The 19972-nt window shown below is 37.9% G+C and overlaps 1 protein-coding gene across 1 annotated transcript in view; it reads right to left on the bottom strand.

The window, feature by feature from the left end:
- The window catches only part of tmem163b (transmembrane protein 163b), a 71962-nt gene that overhangs the window by 21542 nt on the left and 30448 nt on the right, over positions 1-19972 (bottom strand). Inside the window, exons 3-4 of the mRNA XM_072671117.1 lie at positions 17333-17376; positions 17147-17238 (exon numbers count right to left, since the gene is read on the bottom strand). Coding sequence (XP_072527218.1) covers positions 17147-17238; positions 17333-17376 — 136 coding nt within the window. The remainder of the gene's footprint in view (positions 1-17146; positions 17239-17332; positions 17377-19972) is intronic.

Below are 19972 nucleotides of genomic sequence, written 5' to 3'. Positions count from 1 at the left end.
GAACAAGGTATAATAAGGTTTTCTACTAAATCACGCAGCAATGCTGTGAGGCTCTAACTGCATTAGATTGTGACAAGAGCGTTAGTGAGGGCAGGATGTTGGATAATCACCACCCCACCTCCTGCCCAACTCCCCACCTCATCCCACACAGTTCCACTGCTCCACAGCTCAACGCTGGGGGGTCTTTACACCCCTCTAGCTCATGCCTGGCATTAGGCCTGGTGCCAATAGATTCATGTTGATCTGCTCCAGAGAGTCATGTTCTTTTGCCAGTACTTCTCTACAGGGACTAGACATGCTGTGTCTATGCATTTTCACATCTGTGTCAGCAATGGGTGTTTAACTTAAAGTAGCTGAATGCATTCAGTAGAAGAGGGGGTCCACAAACATGTGGACATACAGTGTACTTGAACCCAATCATAGCTCCACATATTACATCTGAGAAACTATATCTAGAACCCGATTTGATTTGAGTTCCACTGCAGTATGGCATGCAGATAGCCTGAAAGTCCTGTTTACAAAACGGTGAGAATGAAAGTCCTCTTTCTTTCTCGTCCAAAGCCTGACCCAGACTTCTTTGTCCGCCTCCTCCTAAAGCTCCTTTACATGTACCGTCTCCTCTCGCACTGTCTCTTTCGCTTTATCCACAGATAAAGAAGAGCAAGGTCACCATAGCAACCAGGTCGCTCGCATCTTCTCGGGCGTCCCTAGAGTCATCAATGATGGAACAGTGCATCTGCTCTGCAGCTTCGCAATTAAAGTCGCTGGAATACGAATTAACATGTACATGTGCAGGTGGTGCAGGACAAACACCGCATCCTGGCCTTTAAATGAATAAAAGCTGAGCATTCTGCTCTCAATGAATCTAAAACCAACCTGCTGGGCACGGGTTTTACTGGGAAAGCTGTACTCTGGATGATGGAGGTCCGTAACGAGTTTGTGTTCAAACTACTGACACCATGATTAGGGCTTAAACTGAGGGGGATCTAGAAGAAGCTTGTCTTCCAAAGGTCAGGCTTCAGCTCGCTGTCTTTGCCATTCGAGCAATTACACAGATAAAAATGTGGGACTAAGGACGGGGCTCCTCTTCCAAAATCCGAGTTTAACCATATACGTCCAATATTAGTTTGAAAGTTTAAAAACACATTTATCATTACATTAAAACCACTGACAGGTCAAATGAATAGCACTGATTATCTGGTCACAGTGATTGTCCGTCTAGGTGTTTGGATATGCATGTTAGGCAGCACGTGAACAGTCAGTTCTTGAAGGTGATGTGTGGAGGAGACAGGAAAAATGGTCAAGAGTAAGAATCAGGCAAATGTAGTAGACCGTTTCCTAGTTCCGTTTGGTAGCTCCATTCAGCGTTGCTAAATTCCCAAGTATGGTGGGCTTGTTTTTTTCCTCCCCCCCTGTGGCTCTTGTAAATGCATATGGGGGAATGAGCTTATTTGGCCATATATAATAGACGGAAACGTCATCATTTTAAAATACCCTCCTCATTTTCAGTCAACACTTTTTAAAAACTGCGGCATTACCGTTATACCGCCCAAGCGGTCCTGTATGTGTCTGGCCAATCAGCTTGCCGGAGCTTTTTCTATAGTTGTTTGCTGGCAGACTTTAACACCAGTAACTATTAGCTTCTTCTAGTTGATCTTCTACATGATCTAAGCACCTCTGTTTAATCATCTTTCCAAGCTTGTGCTACTTGTGTAGTAACACTCCTGACCCAGTATAGGATAGTGCTTTAAGAGATGCCACAGAAGACCTAGTTTTGGTTCCACTTAGAACCATGTTTTTAACAGAGCTGTCTAGAAGCTGTAACGAATCTTTTGCAGGTCTAAAGGGTTTCTCTTTACCAGCTTAAAGGTTCGTCACACTCACACAGCTCTTGGTTCAGATCAATATCTGGGATCTTTCTAGTTTCTGAAGCTGTTTCTAAAGCTGTGCTTTAACTGTGTGAATTTTACAACACTGACATTATGGTTCTTTACCAGAACTTAATAGCTCACTGTACCACGAGCAAACACAAGTATCAAGTATCAAGACTTTGATGTGTCTAAAGCGACTGGAGAGATTTGACTACTCCATGTACTGGTTAAACTGGGAGAGAGTACACAGTTCTGTAGCATACCTGTGCGTAGGGGTGCTGTTAGAAAAGGGAATGATCTGTGATTCTGTATAGTTTATAAAGGTCAGCAGGTTTTTATATCTATGCATAGTTATACCTGCTATACACTGCTTGTAAGTAATCTTATTTATTGACTTCATCTGATTGCATAGGGTCATTTGTCCTATCATAAAAAACACATTAAAAACATACCTTGAAAACATTTGGGTTGAGCAACAAAAAATCTATCATTTCTAAAATGAATGTATGCATGCAAATCATTAAAATTATTTAAATGTCCTTCTTCATTTAGACATGATTGGTACATTTGTAAGATATCAACAGTTTATCATTGGGCCATGTTGGGTTTGGTTTGCTGTTAATGAAATGCTGAACATCAGCAGTTTTTGAGGTGGTTTTTCATGCGTTTTTGGCTGGTAGCAATCTGGCAACCCTCTAGGCGACGCACTCTGCTGTCGCACAGCAATGACCTCACATGTGTATTATTTCACTCACTACACAGGGTTAGACTATGTAAACACAGGGACTGGCCTTTCCTCCCTCTTTTCTTTCTTCGATAGTCTTGGAGGTAAAAGTTGCACCTGGTGAAGCTCATTAGGGGTTCAAACCCAGATTTCAGAAACTGCTCACAGGCAATGTTGCTTGTAGAATGCTCTAGACAGATACAATTGTGTTGGATTCAGTTAATTAAGAGAGTAAGTTTTATTTTTTGACAGTTTTCAGACCTGTTGTGTTGTATTACTGACACTTACTGGGCTGAAGAGCGGAGCAGCAAGATCAGAGTTTGACATCAACTGCTGTGTGTACTGAACCACTCTGGACCGTACTCATTTCTATACATTATGGCGATATCTCCCTCTTGTTTCCTTATCCTACAATTCCATTCTTGAAGGTGGTAGCTCTAATAAGCGTGCTTGCCTCAGAATAACTCAAGGGTAGTAGAACTTCAATGTTGCTACCTGGGCTCGGTCCGCTACAAAGGAATGCCAGTAAAACCTGTGTAACGCTGTGTTACCACAGTCTAACTTGTGTAAAATGCCTACTCAGGCCACATGCATTTCACTTCAGAAGCCAGTTCTGTAGTTCTTAGCTTGTAAAATGCATGTGTAAAGCATGTCCTTAAGGGGGGCTCAAAGCGCAAATTCCACTTCCTGACTGTAGGATAAAGCTAAATACTAATTCTTGCTTAATGCTGCTTTAAATGGTTCCCACATCCAGGCAGTTGCTAGACGGTTGCTACAGTTTTGCTAAGCGGTTGCTGTGATGCTGCAAGGTGGTTGTTATGGTATTGCTAAGCGGGTGGTGATATATGATACTGATAATGTCGCTAGGTATTGCTTAGTAGGTGCTAGGCAGTCACTATGGTCTCCCAGGTGGCTTCTAACAATACAGTAACTATAATAACTGATAACTAGTGTTGCATTGCGCAGCCCTGCCATGGACCTTCACACAGCAGATCTAAATGGAAACAATCTGGCAGAAAATTCCATTTCCAAGAAATGAAGTTCGCTGTTTGACTTTCTTTCACTCCCAAAGCTCATATTATGAGAGCTGCACGCTTTTTGAACGGTCAGATTTGCTGGGGATTCTTTTGGTATCTAAGCTGTTGTCTTGGGTCCATCCTCACTGCGGAACTGCTGAGGAGATAATTAGCTTGGTGAGCTTCGCTCTTTAAACCATGGTTGGTGTGGTCCTCTCATTAACAAAACACACACACACACATTCTCACCCACGCACACACAGACCTGCTGCCAGCAAGCGCCTAAGAAGAACGACTTGGATTTAATTAAACCACGACAGCAGAACCCTACGCTGCTGTGGAAATGCTGTCTGTGTGCGCTGAGGTTGTCTGGGTGGGCATGGTTAGATTGCAAGGGGTCTGTTTACACTGTCTGCTTGTACGGAGAATGTCTCGGATTTAATAAAGCTGGGGGCAGAGCAGAAAAGGCAAAGGTTCCTTTCTGTTAGATTCCACGAGCACACATACTGTACACACAAACGTCACCACAACGTCTCTCTCTCTTTCCATTAAGCTATAATGTCTCTCACCCAGGCATCAATCAATCAGTGTTCTGTCAGGCTGTTTGTGTAAGTTTGTGGCAACTGTCTTGAGCAAGACACAGACTGAGGGCCATTCGAACCTCATGTCTGCCATGGTGACCCAATAGTTAGCAACTGCAGCACTGCAGGACATATAACTGATAGCTGGCCTGTGGGCTAGAAAGCTAGAAAATGAAAGAAAACAAGTCCATGAGAAAGAAACAGAGACATCTGCTCTTAGACAGGACACTGTCTTCTACCAGCTGCTGATGTAACCAGATGCCACAACATCACCACTTCAGTTTCTTCACCAGATGCAAACATTTCTCAGTTCTCAGCCAAAAACAAACTTCTCCAAACCCAGTTTTGCACTTACTGGTTCTCCTGTTAGAAGATGCCAGCACGTGGTGCACTCTCCTTCTGATCAGTGTCATCAGGGTCTATAATCATCATGGGGGGCAGTATTTCATTTTTAGCTAAATAATTATATTGCTCTTTTTATTTTATTCTAACATTCTGATTGATAAAAAGAGTTTGTCCAGATTTCTTTCTGGATAGATACAGCGTAACGTCAGCTAAATCTAGACTGGTACAACTGAAGATGTAACTCATTAGATCAACTGACTCATCTTTACCATCTCATCCTCACTTCCCCATCCTTAGTTACATCCTCACTGCCTCATTCCTACCAGCTCATCCTCACTTCCCCATCCTTAGTTACATCCTCACTGCCTCATTCCTACCAGCTCATCCTCACTTCCCCATCCTTAGTTACATCCTCACTGCCTCATTCCTACCAGCTCATCCTCACTTCCCCATCCTTAGTTACATCCTCACTGCCTCATTCCTACCAGCTCATCCTAACTTCCCCATCCTTAGTTACATCCTCACTGCCTCATCTTTATCATCTCATCCTCACTGCCTCATCTTTACAGTTATATCCTCACTGCCTCATCTTTATCATCTCATCCTCACTGCCTCATCTTTACAGTTACATCCTCACTGCCTCAATCCTACCATCTCATCCTCACTGCCTCATTCCTACCATCTCATCCTCACTTCCCCATCCTTAGTTACATCCTCACTGCCTCATCTTTATCATCTCATCCTCACTTCCCCATCCTTAGTTACATCCTCACTGCCTCATTCCTACCAGCTCATCCTCACTTCCCCATCCTTAGTTACATCCTCACTGCCTCATCTTTATCATCTCATCCTCACTGCCTCATCTTTACAATTACATCCTCACTGCCTCATTCCTACCAGCTCATCCTCACTTCTCCATCCTTAGTTACATCCTCACTGCCTCATCTTTATCATCTCATCCTCACTTCCTCATCCTTACAGTTACATCATCACTGCCTCATTCCTACCATCTCATCTTCACTGCCCCATCCTTACCATTTCATCCTTACTTCCTCATTCTAATCCTTATAGGCTCATCCTCAATGCCTTAGAGGCTCATCCTCGCTCTCTTATCCATACCATTGCGTGCTCATTGCCTCATCCTTATAGGCTTATCCTCAATGCATAATCCTCACTGCCCCATCCACACCATCTCAACCTCACTGCCTCATCCTTACCATATCATCTTTGCTGCCTCATTCTTAGAAGTTCATCCTTACTGCCCTATCCACACCATCTCAACCTCACTGCTTCATCCTTACTATATCATATTTGCTGCCTCATCTTTACCATCTCATCCTCACTTCCCCATCCTTACAGTTACATCCTCACTGCCTCATTCCTACCATCTCATCCTCACTTCCCCATCCTTAGTTACATCCTCAGTGCCTCACCCTTACCATCTCATCCTCACTGCCTCATCTTAATCACCTCATCCTCACTTCCCCATCCTTACAGTTACATCCTCACTGCCTTATTCCTACCAGCTCATCCTCACTTCCCCATCCTTAGTTACATCCTCACTGCCTCATCTTTACAGTTACATCCTCACTGCCTCATTCCTACCATCTCATCCTCACTTCCTCATCCTTAGTTACATCCTCACTGCCTCCTCCTTACCATCTCATCCTCACTGCCTCATCTTAATCATCTCATCCTCACTTCCCCATCCTTACAGTTACATCCTCACTGCCTCATCTTAATAATCTCATCATCAATTCCTCTTTCTTACAGTTACATCCTCACTGCCTCATTCCTACCATCTCATCTTCACTGCCCCATCCTTAGTTACATCCTCACTGCCTCACCCTTACCATCTCATCCTCACTGCCTCATCTTAATCACCTCATCCTCACTTGACCACAAGGACAAGTGATAAGTTCAGATTTCATAAGCGCAGCCTATTCTCTCTGCTTCATCTTCATTAGCTCATCCTCATTCTCTCCCTCTTTCTCCATCCCTTACTCCCTCTGGCTCACCCTCCATTTCTGTTCTCTTGTTCACCTCCACTCTCCTTTTTTTCTGCCCTGAATGTGTGTGTGTGTGCTGGATCTGCTGGCTAACGAAGCGAGTGACATGGACAACCTGCTCCTCTCATTAGAGGCTGTTCAAACGAGCTGCACACTCACAAAGCACTGTCTTTCACAGTGCCAGGTTCTCTCTCTCTCTCTCTCTCTCTCTCTCTCTCTGTACTTTGCCCATCTGTTTGTTTCTCTTTCTGGTCTTGTAGACTGTTGGAGCTATGACGGCTGGAGCTGAGCAGAAGTGAAGGCTCTGGCAGCAGCGCCGCTTAAACGGAGCTATAACCAGAGGCACTGAAAGGCTGGAGATTGTTCAACTCCAATACTGGCTTTCAGCTCTGCCAAAAAGGAGCACTTTCTTCAGTATGCCTCTCTGTGGAATACTGGAGCACACTGCAGTCTTAACCTCACCTGTCTCTGCTCTCTCTCTCTCTCTCTCTCTCTCTCTCTCTCTCTTTTGCGGTCGAGCACAGCAGCATGCACCTTGACGTCATCCTTTCCCCCAACCATCTGCATCACAACAGCGTCCCTCATGAGACTATAAAGACCACACTTAAACCTTGAAGTGGAAAAAACAAATGCTGGAAATTTGAAAGGAGGAAAGTTCGGAAGGGTTTATACTTACGTTTTCCCTTCTTTCAGTTAGGGGTGGTTCATGAATATGAATAGTTGGGCAAAATCATACAATTCGCATGACTTATCACCTATCCCATATGCATCTGATCAGCCAAAACATGTTTGGCATCTGAACTTTGCTGCTTTAGTTTAAAACAGGAGATGCTAGATGGCTAATGTTGCTAAAACACTGTCACCAACTGTCATCTGGATATATACATAAAAAAATCTTCCATTTTTCCTTCGAATTCTACTCAAAGCTATGTAAACAAGACAAGATCGTACAGAAATTGGAATCATCTGCATTATGTCCTGCCTTCTAGCCAGGGCCGGCCCAAGTCATTATGAGGCGCTATGCAGATTTTCGGGTCCCCATACCACCACCTCAGCACCAGATGCTTCATCATTCTGTAGGCTACACAGTGTGTGTATAACATACCCACTACCATTAGCATTATCTGCATTTGCCAAACAGTGGCAGCAGCCAACAGCAGGAATGGGATTAACCTAGTATCGGTGTGCCAACTATGAAAATAAATTTATATAAAAAAGTACCGCTGGTGGCTTTGGGGCCCTAAGCGGCCGTGTAATTCTAGTATGCCTTGGGCCGGCTCTGTTTTAAACTGTTCAGATTTTTAATCTGGACCACAATGCTCCACTTTCCAGCTACTGTATGTAAAAAAGGTGAGCTATGAGGGGCCTAAAGGCTACAGAAGGTTGGGCCCAGAAGATCTACAGCTACAGCTGAGGTGCCTCCGAGAAATGCACCTCTCCAGGTGCTGAGTTGGATGCCCACTGCTCCAGTTGTGTGTTTTCACTGCCTTATGCTCTTTCATTACGCCCTAAGGTTTACTAATCTATAACTTGTGAAGCAATGCAGCCTGCCTGAGGTGTTCCTAAGAACCACTTCCGGTTCCGGGTAGTTTAAGGACTAGTGTGAGTTGGGGCTGCATAATATATTGATTCAGCATTGTCAACGCAATGTGTGCATGTGCAATAGGCACATGGCAGGGTGTGCAGTGTCATGTAAGGCTAATTAAATCAAACACATCAAGAAACATCTTGATTAATATAACAGGCAAGTCTGCACTGTTCAGTTCTACCAGAGGCAATCTATATTATCTATATATAATATATATAATATATACTGCAGAACAACTAAATATCAGCACTAGTGCAGCACTAATGAGCGTGCGTTCACTGCCATGGATAGGTTAAATGCAAGGTTATTTATTTATTAATTCTTTTTTATAGGCGGTCTATATGATTAAAACTAAATAATCATGATTAAGAAATCAAATTAAAATCATGTTTATTTATGTTTTAATCGTGTTTATCTGTTATTTAAATTATGTTTATTTTTTAATCACGTTTATCTTCAAATTACACAGAAGTAAGATATGGAGTTCCGCAAGGCTCAATTTTAGGACCGCTACTATTTACATTATACATGTTACCACTGGGCTCAGTTATAAGCAGACATGGCGTTAATTTCCATTTTTATGCGGATGACACACAGCTCTATATATCAGCCAAACCTGACGATAAATTTAGACTACAGAAAATAGAGGACTGTGTAAAGGATATAAAACTCTGGATGTCACATAACTTCCTTCTCCTCAACAGTGACAAAACCGAGGTTCTCCTTTAAGGTCCAAAAGACTCTAGAAATAAACTTCAATCAGACTTAATGTTAGACTTGGCCGATGTTTCCATCATTCCTGGTTTAGCAGCTAAAAATCTTGGCTTCACATTCGACTCAGATTTATCATTTGAGCAACATACAGCTAATATTAGTAGAACAGCCTTTATGCAGCTTAGGAACATCTCCAAACTAAGAATCTCCTTATCACTACAAGACGCAGAAAAGCTAGTACATGCTTTTATTACCTCAAGGCTAGATGACTGTAATGCACTACTGTCAGGTTGTTCCAGCAGGAACCTCAATAAACTTCAGCTGGTGCAAAATGCTGCAGCCAGGGTCCTTACTAAAACTAGAACATTTAACCATATCAGTCCAGTTCTATCAGCACTTCATTGGCTTCCAGTTCAATTCCGTATTGAATACAAAATTCTTCTATTAACATATAAAGCCCTACATGGCCTCGCTCCTGAGTACCTGCGGGATCTTATTACGTATTACAAACCATAAAGACTACTTAGATCTCAGGGTGCTGGCCTCTTACTCGTGCCCAAAATTCAGAAAACCTCAGCAGGGGGTTTTCTTATAAAGCCCCCCAGCTCTGGAATAACCTTCCAGATAATGTTCGGGACTCAGACACAGTCTCAATCTTTAAATCTAAGCTGAAAACTCATATGTTTAGTTTAGCTTTTGGTAATTAATGTTTCTTAGATAAAGGCTGCAGGTCCAGGGGTTCGCGGACCCAGGGAATTGTAGTACACTGAGATGCTGGAGCTGTTGTCTCGCTGCTTACACGCGATCACTCAGGTTTGTTGACGGTGGAGCAGATAGATGCTGGTGTTCTCAGGGTACGCCCGTGTCCGTGTTACCTTCTGGCTCTCTCCTTTTAATTATGCTGTGATAATCAGACCTGCCGGAGTAGTCAGACATACCCTGATGCTGATGCTCAACATTCTCTGCCCTCCATAAAATTCCTCTTAGAACTAACTTTCTCTTTTTACCTTCTCCGAGTAAATGGCCACCCAGCCCGACCTGCTGGAAGATTGCCCACTGAGGTCCCCTCTACCTGCGTCTAACCAGCTGCCACCTACCAGTCCGGCCAGCGGGCCCCCCCACCTGCCACCACCCATGGCAGACCGGCGGCTTACCCGCCTGCCGCTGCTGCCTGTTTGGTGGCCGTGCTGAAACCTAGATGGACTCGTGGCTGTCCGCCACTATTAATATCACCACTATTAACTTTCTGTTGTATCTGATTTGGTCATTTTTATCATTAATGTTTAAATAGTCTGGCCAGAGGAGGATGGGTCCCCCTTGTGAGTCTTGGTTCCTCCCAAGGTTTCTTCCTCCAGCTCTGAGGGAGTTTTCACCTGAGTTTTTCCTTGCTACTGTCGCCGTTGGTTTGCTCACTGGGGGTCTTTGATCCTTCATGTTATTTCTTCTTTCTTCTCTGTCTCTGTCCTTTATTAATTACTAATTATGTAAATCTGCTTTGTGACGACAACAGTTGTAAAAAGCGCTATACAAATATAAATCTGACTTGACTGGACTATCTGTTTTTAAATCATGTTTATTTATGTTTTAATTATGTTTATTTATGTTTTAATCATGTTTATCTGTTTTTTAAATCATGTTTATTTGTTTTAATCATGTTTATCTGTTTTTTAAATCATGTTTATTTGTTTTAATCATGTTTATCTGTTTTTAAATCATGTTTATCTGTTTTTTAAATCATGTTTATTTATGTTTTAATCATGTTTATTTATGTTTTAATCATGTTTATCTGTTTTTTAAATCATGTTTATTTGTTTTAATCATGTTTATCTGTTTTTTAAATCATGTTTATTTGTTTTAATCATGTTTATCTGTTTTTTAAATCATGTTTATTTGTTTTAATCATGTTTATCTGTTTTTAAATCATGTTTATCTGTTTTTTAAATCATGTTTATTTGTTTTAATCATGTTTATTTATGTTTTAATCATGTTTATCTGTTTTTAAAATCATGTTTATTTATGTTTAAATCATGTTTATCTGTTTTTTAAATCATGTTTATTTATGTTTTAATCATGTTTATTTATGTTTTAATCATGTTTATCTGTTTTTTAAATCATGTTTATGTTTTTTAAATCATGTTTATTTGTTTTAATCATGTTTATCTGTTTTTAAATCATGTTTATTTATGTTTTAATCATGTTTATTTATGTTTTAATCATGTTTATTTGTTTTTTAAATCATGTTTATTTATGTTTTAATCATGTTTATTTGTTTTTTAAATCATGTTTATTTATGTTTTAATCATGTTTATCTGTTTTTTAAATCATGTTTATTTATGTTTAAATCATGTTTATTTATGTTTTAATCATGTTTATCTGTTTTTTAAATCATGTTTATTTATGTTTTAATCATGTTTATTTGTTTTTTAAATCATGTTTATTTATGTTTTAATCATGTTTATCTGTTTTTTAAATCATGTTTATTTATGTTTAAATCATGTTTATTTATGTTTTAATCATGTTTATCTGTTTTTTAAATCATGTTTATTGTTTTAAGTCATGTTTATTTGTTTTTAAAATCATGTTTTTTGTTTTAATCGTGTTTATCTGTTTTTTAAATCATTTTTATTTGTTTTTAAAATCATGTTTATTTGTTTTTAAAATCATGTTTATTTATGTTTTAATCATGTTTATCTGTTTTTAAAATCATGTTTATTTATGTTTTAATCATGTTTATCTGTTTTTTAAATCATGTTTATTTTTTTTTAAATCATGTTAATCTGTTTTTAAAATCATGTTTATTTGTTTTAATCATGTTTATCTGTTTTTTAAATCATGTTTATATGTTTTTTAAATCATGTTTATTTGTTTTAATCATGTTTATCTGTTTTTAAATCATGTTTATTTATGTTTTAATCATGTTTATTTATGTTTTAATCATGTTTATTTGTTTTTTAAATCATGTTTATTTATGTTTTAATCATGTTTATCTGTTTTTTAAATCATGTTTATTTATGTTTTAATCATGTTTATCTGTTTTTAAAATCATGTTTATTTATGTTTTAATCATGTTTATCTGTTTTTTAAATCATGTTTATTTATTGTTTTAAGTCATGTTCATTTGTTTTTAAAATCATGTTTATTTATTGTTTTAATCGTGTTTATCTGTTTTTTAAATCATTTTTATTTGTTTTTAAAATCATGTTTATTTGTTTTTAAAATCATGTTTATTTGTTTTTAAAATCATGTTTATTTATGTTTTAATAATGTTTATCTGTTTTTTAAATCATTTTTATATTTATGTTTTAATCATTATAAAATGTTTTATCCATGTTTATCTGTTTTTTAAATCATGTTTATTTATGTTTTAATCATGTTTATTTGTTTTTAAAATCATGTTTATTTGTTTTTAAAATCATTTTTATTTATGTTTTAATAATGTTTATCTGTTTTTTAAATCATGTTTATTTATGTTTTAATCATTATAAAATGTTTTATCCATGTTTATCTGTTTTTTAAATCATGTTTATTTATGTTTTAATCATGTTTATTTGTTTTTAAAATCATGTTTATTTATGTTTTAATCATGTTTATCTGTTTTTTAAATCATGTTTATTTATGTTTTAATCATGTTGATCTGTTTTTTAAATCATGTTTATTTATTTTTTAAATCATGTTAATCTGTTTTTTAAATCATGTTTATTTATGTTTTAATCATGTTTATTTATTTTTTAAATCATGTTTATCTGTTTTTTAAATCATGTTTATTTATGTTTTAATCATGTTTATTTGTTTTTTAAATCATGTTTATTTATGTTTTAATCATGTTTATCTGTTTTTTAAATCATGTTTATTTATTGTTTTAATCATTATAAAATGTTTTATCCATGTTTATCTGTTTTTTAAATCATGTTTATTTATGTTTTAATCATGTTTATTTGTTTTTAAAATCATGTTTATTTATTGTTTTAATCGTGTTTATCTGTTTTTTAAATCATTTTTATTTATTTTTTAAATCATGTTTATGTTTTTTAAATCATGTTTATTTATGTTTTAATCATGTTTATTTGTTTTTAAAATCATGTTTATTTATTGTTTTAATCGTGTTTATCTGTTTTTTAAATCATGTTTATTTATTTTTTAAATCATGTTTATCTGTTTTTTAAATCATGTTTATTTATGTTTTAATCATGTTTATTTGTTTTTTAAATCATGTTTATTTATGTTTTAATCATGTTTATCTGTTTTTTAAATCATGTTTATTTATGTTTTAATCATGTTTATCTGTTTTTAAAATCATGTTTATTTATGTTTTAATCATGTTCATTTGTTTTTAAAATCATGTTTATTTATTGTTTTAATCGTGTTTATCTGTTTTTTAAATCATTTTTATTTGTTTTTAAAATCATGTTTATTTGTTTTTAAAATCATGTTTATTTGTTTTTAAAATCATGTTTATTTATGTTTTAATAATGTTTATCTGTTTTTTAAATCATTTTTATATTTATGTTTTAATCATTATAAAATGTTTTATCCATGTTTATCTGTTTTTTAAATCATGTTTATTTATGTTTTAATCATGTTTATTTGTTTTTAAAATCATGTTTATTTGTTTTTAAAATCATTTTTATTTATGTTTTAATAATGTTTATCTGTTTTTTAAATCATGTTTATTTATGTTTTAATCATTATAAAATGTTTTATCCATGTTTATCTGTTTTTTAAATCATGTTTATTTATGTTTTAATCATGTTTATTTGTTTTTAAAATCATGTTTATTTATGTTTTAATCATGTTTATCTGTTTTTTAAATCATGTTTATTTATGTTTTAATCATGTTGATCTGTTTTTTAAATCATGTTTATTTATTTTTTAAATCATGTTAATCTGTTTTTTAAATCATGTTTATTTATGTTTTAATCATGTTTATTTATTTTTTAAATCATGTTTATCTGTTTTTTAAATCATGTTTATTTATGTTTTAATCATGTTTATTTATTTTTTAAATCATGTTTATCTGTTTTTAAAATCATGTTCATTTGTTTTTAAAATCATGTTTATTTACGTTTTAATCATGTTTATCTGTTTTTTAAATCATGTTTATTTATTTGTAAATCATGCTTATTTGTTTTTTAATCATGTTTATTTATGTTTTAATTGTGTTTATCTTTTTTATCATGTTTATCTTTTTATCATGTTTATTTGTTTTTAAATCATGTTTATTTATTTTGTAATAATGCTTAATTGTTTATTAATCCTATGTGTATAGAGCTGTATAGAATTAGGTAGTGAGTCTAGTTTAGGCCAGTATATCACAAACTTGGCCCTGGAGGCCCACTGCCCTGCACCCTTTAGTGTTTGCCCTGCTCCCAACACACCTGATCTAACAAATCAGCTGATTAAAAGCCCTTTATTGAGATAAAGTGGGTGTGTTAAAGCAGGAAATGCTCTTAATATGCGCAGGGCAGTGGGCCTCAAGGACCATGGTTGAGAAACACTAAAAGCCCTAAAGAGTAGCCTAAAGGGTTTAGGCTACTCTACCCATCTTCACATACCTGACACAGATATCACAGTAGTGTATAGGTATATACAGGTACACAGTATATAGTATATAGCTATATATTAGCTATAATCTATATATTAGATTATTGTAATTTCTATTATTATTATTATAAACACCTATTATTATAGAAGGCAGGCTTTATACTGTATTTTATTATATTAATAATACAACAGCACTTTTCAGGAAAAGGGATTCAGAAGAAATGTTTTATGGTCAGAAGAGACCTTAAATATGTTTGGAGAAGTAAAGGTGAGATCCTAAGCACACTGTACCAATGTTAAGCATGGTGCTTAACATAGCCATTATTTGGAATGTGTGTACTCTAAGAACTGCATGGGTTTGTTATAGAACAACAACAAGTGAAAAGCCTTATGACCACCCACAGATGATGCAAATGACCCCCATAACAACAGCGCAAGTCAATGTCTAGGAAACATGTTTGAAGGATAAATATACAGTATCATACAGTATCTGCCTGTGGCAGACACATCTCCCTCTCTCTCGCTCTCTCTCTCACTGTCCTGCACTTCCCTGCCTTTCACACAGCACACAAAGCCTTGCTGACCTTTAACCATAACTATTCTCTTCCCCAGCACTGATAGCACGCCGCAGCACAGAGCAAGCCTATCTAATGGACGCTCTCCAAGCCTAAAGGCTGGCACCAGCTTCCTCAGCTGGGTCTCATGAGACCTGTCGGCAGGCTCTCCTCCAGCTCACGGCACGGCTTCTCTCAGCAAAGTGGGAAACTGGACTGCCGCATAGATGATATCCTATGACACAACTTTGGTGAGTTATAAGCCTCTCTGTACACAAGGCCTGGAATCACAATTCATGTTAAGAGTTCAGTAGCAACGTTTCCAACGACATAAAAGGGACTTAACTGTGGATACATGTCTGAAATGACTCTGCTGGGGCCTGTGTATTCAAACCTAACCAATAACAAAAGTGGTTCAGGTGCAGATCCAGAACCATCATCATTCTAGACATCGAATATCAGGCGATAGGCCCTCAGAAGATCTAAAAAAAGTGACATTTTCCTTCTGCTTGAATATATTACCCTTAAAATCAAGTATTCTAAAATCCTTTCCTGGTGGCAATAACTGCTATTCCTCATAACATGTGTGAAATCGAACTCAGTGCTTCTAGGCAAGCTCAGTGTGTTCTTATTGCATACTGCATAATTCATACTGGCGAAGTGTCTTCTGTTAGTTAATGTTTGTTCAGTGTGAATATTCAGCGTGTGCTATTTTAGCCTAACCAGGGTATTGGATTAAGGACAGATTCTCATTTACTGGTGGGAGAGAGGGGGGCATGACAGGTAAGAAGAGACCCTGAAGCACCACTTCACATTTATTTCCTATGCTGGTCTTGCTAAACATCATAGTTTCACTGTAAAAACCTTGTAGGATGTAGGACTAGGCAGTAGGCAACTCCTTTCAGAGTTGCAGGGCGTGTGTTAAAGCAGGGAATCCACTAAAATGTGCAGGGCAAGGTGCTTCCAGGACCAGGGTTAAGAAACACTGCTCTAAATAAGGTTAAATAGCCTGTTGGGATGTTGGGTTAGCACAGCTAACCACTTTATGGTCAGTGTCCACAGCAGTAGTCTACTTTAGACTGCCTTCACTTTAACTACGATAGGACCGCCATAAACCATTAGAAACCGTGAGTCAGCCTTAAGTGCGTGTGGCGGAATAAGGTGGATGGTGTGGAAACTGAGATCTGGAAGACGAAGAAGAAGATATCTCTCAGAGATGATTGCTCATATGCTGGTAAAACAGGCAAATCAAAACTCCCATGACTTCCTAAAAACTTGCAGGGAAAGTCTAGCTGAGTTAAGAGGAGGATGGTGCACCATTCCACTGTGCAGCGTGCGTGCATTGCCTGCATGATAGGGATGTCCCGATCCAGTTGTTTTGTCCCCATTAATATCTGTTAATGAGACCTCGAGGACACAGAATGGCACTCTGAACACCGTGGTTAAATAAAAGACTCGGAAATGGATTGGGATTAAAATAGCCGATACCTGATCCATTAAAATATGCCTGGATTGGACCGGGACAATCCTATTAAATGATGTCGGAAACAGCAGGCTTGCATACTGCTGTCTGATTGGAGCACATTTTTTATACTTTTACTCCCCTAACCTCTATCTAGGACTCCTTCTATCAGACACAATGCTACCAAACTGACATTAACACAATTTTGTTGGACAGCTTGGAGGAGAGCACTAACTCAGCACTGCTTATTGTGTAATATCACCTAAAATGACATTGTAGGCTAATCTAAGGCAATTATACTCTCTTGGTCTCCTGGTCATTGCTCCCAGGAGCCCCCGAAATTGTCATATCTGTTGGGTCCTAATAGCAACAAGTAGCAGACTGAATGTCAGCTTGTTGTCTTACTTTATTTATGTATCTTACGAAACATTAGATGTGCAACTCATATCTTTATCATGTATAATGAAATTGTCGTGCCCTATCATGCTACTTGATGACATTACATCGTATTATAGCGTACTGTTCGATATTAGAGAAAGCTTGTGTTTCAGCGTGGGGCTATAAATGGCTGCAGTGCACAACTTGTACCTTCTGTCAAAGCACAACCCAGTTTTGAAGTTTTCAGTGCTTTCTTGAAACTGGAAGCTGATTTCCCCCCTCTAAGCCCATTTCTGTAGCACCAGGAGCAAGACCAAGTCTACTTCAAACATTTCTAAGCATCAGGGCTGTTGCAGGACTCACATGTACTCTCTGTGTGCTGAATGCACAGCTGCTGCATTGCTGTAACGCCACAGCACGATGATGGAGGACAGCACGTCTAGGGTGGCGTCAAACTGGAAAGCAACAAACAAACCATTAGTTACTAAACAGTCACAGCAATCAAACTGGGCATTTGGAAGCACTAGCAAAAGGATGGTGTGTACTTACAGCAAAGCCGAACGCTGAGGCACTGCTTCTCATTACCGAAACAGCTGCAAGAGACACGGATGAGAGAAAGGCTGTTATTTTTCAGGGTTGACTCTCTCGCAATAACATCCGATTTTTAATTCATGTGACTGATGTGATGCTGGATATTTTTACACTGGTGAGATATTTTTGGAACACTCTCGGACTAACAGAGGCTGAGACACTCGTACCGACACCACACACGCTTAACTTAACCCTGCTACGTCACTGCTCGGATGAGAATGGCCCACCACAAAAATAACACCTGAGCATAGTAGGTGTTTCTAATAAAGAGGCCACTGAATGGAAGTGGAAGGTAGGTTTTTATAATAAAGTGGTCAGTGAGTGAAAATACAATGTAGGTGTTTCTAATAAAGTGGCCAGAGAAAGTGGTACAAGATGGGGGTTACTAATTAAGTGGCCAGTGAGAGAATCACAACGTAGGGGTTTCCAATAAAGTACCTTCCAAGGAAGGTTTCTAATAAAGTGGCCAGTTAGTAAAGTTTAGGGCAGGTGTTTCTAATAAAGTGGTCAGCAAGTGGAAGCGCAAGGTAGGCATTTCTAATAAAGTGGCCAGTGAGAGAAGCACAAAGTAGGGGTTTCTAATAAAGTGGCCAGTGAGAGAAGAACGAGGTAGATGTTTCTAATAAAGTGGTCAGTGATTGAAAATACAATGTAGGTGTTTCTAATAAAGTGGCCAGTGAATGGAAGGCTTTAATTACCTATACTTACTGATACTGATACTGAGACTCTACACTATACTTCCACTGCCAAACTAAAGAAGCAAACCTCAGACACCAAACATCTACACTTCAGATAGAGAGGAAATTAGAGGTTCTGTGCAGGTCCTCTAGGAGAGCACGCTGTTAGCTCTGACATGGATAGATGTGTTTTCACAGCAAGTGTGTATATGAACAAACAAAGGTTGTAATAGACTCCAGGTGAATGGGCAATGTCCTGCTGTCAGCACTTTGCCCTGTCCGATTGCACCTGAGCTGCAGTGTGGCCTGTGGCCAGCTATCGACTTCACGCTGACCCCAGAGCCCCCTTCTGCCACCACCCAGTCAGCAGTAACATGAGCTGCTCCTAGATATTTAAAGTGATAGTTTGGCTTTAGAAAAAGGTATACAAATTAGCTAAGACATGCCACTGACACTATATCACGCTAAGTGATACAAAATTCAGACGGCTGCTATGACTGTGTAAAACCATGCAATTGACTTTAGGTCATTTTTTTGCGTACATCACAGTGCCAGAAATCACAGAGCATGTGTAGCTGAGATTATGTACAGGACGAATGTCACTGAATTTCAATATTTTTGCAAAAAGGCATTCAGTTCTTTTAATCTAACGACCATCTTCTCCTCTCTGACCAAAGAACCCTCAACAGCAACTCACCTCCAAGCACAACAAGAAGGGCCAATACCGGAACCAGCTCATGCTGAAATCTATTCAAAGATATTCAAATGACCATCTGACCAAGCCTTCTGTCTGGGACTTGTTCCTTCACTTCCCACACTGGCTCAATCACCAAGTTCTTTAACAACACTTCGTCAGAATCGTAATCGTCTTCCTCAGCCCACTGACTTCTGGATCTTCAACTTATTCATTACAAGCTGGTCTTCCCAGCCAGCTACCTTACAGCAGCAGACACCCAGAATCCAGAAAAGCAAAGTTCCCAGAGTTTACAACGTACACCGATGAGCCTTATCATTAATACATGTAGATGTTCAAGGGATGGATGTATTAGTCAGCAGGTAAACAGTCAGCTCTTGAAGGTGATGTGTTGTTAAAATCAGGAACAATAGGCAAGCAGAAGAATCTGAGACACTTTGACGAGGACCAAAATGTGACGGCTAGACATCAGAACTGGGTCAGAACATCTGCAAGACATGTCTGATGAAGGTCTTGTGGGGTGTTCTCGGTATGCAATTGTCAGTACCTACCATCTGTCCAGGGTACCTAAGGCTCACTGAAGAGATCCATGGAGGTGCCACCTCACAGTTTACAGGTCTTTAAGGATCTGCTGCTAACATCTTGATGCCAGATAGAGTGTGTGCATGTATATGAGGTTTTTACAGTCTCAATATCAAGGTCCAAACGACTGGTGCTACAGGTGATGATGTGGACACTTTCCCCTCCACTTTCAAGACTTTTTTGTGTGGGCCACCTCTGCAGTAAAATTTTAATCGCCAAACTATTGCTTCAATGTTTGAGTTTTACCATCATTCCAAGGGATCTGGGCGAAATCTGGCTTGAACCATCGGCTGTCTGATCAGTAATGAGGTCAGCCAGAGTTTACACACACAAACAGCACACGAAGGCTTTTTGCACACAGGAACACACACAATCTAAAACCCACTTCAAAGACACATACATGCAAACTACAGTTAAATACCATATATATATATATATATATATATATATATATATATATATATACATATATATATATATATATACATATATATATATATATGTATATATACATATATATATATATATATATATATATACATGCCTTCAAACTGACATACACACACCTCCCAAAAAATCTTAAGCCTGTGCTTAAGCACACACAGAGCAAGCGGCTTACACACTAAGGGCCAACTGCCAAAACTG

Source organism: Salminus brasiliensis, chromosome 25, assembly GCF_030463535.1.
Source record: "Salminus brasiliensis chromosome 25, fSalBra1.hap2, whole genome shotgun sequence".
Taxonomy (NCBI): Eukaryota; Metazoa; Chordata; class Actinopteri; order Characiformes; family Bryconidae; genus Salminus; species Salminus brasiliensis.
This window is presented reverse-complemented; position numbering and strand designations above follow the sequence as displayed.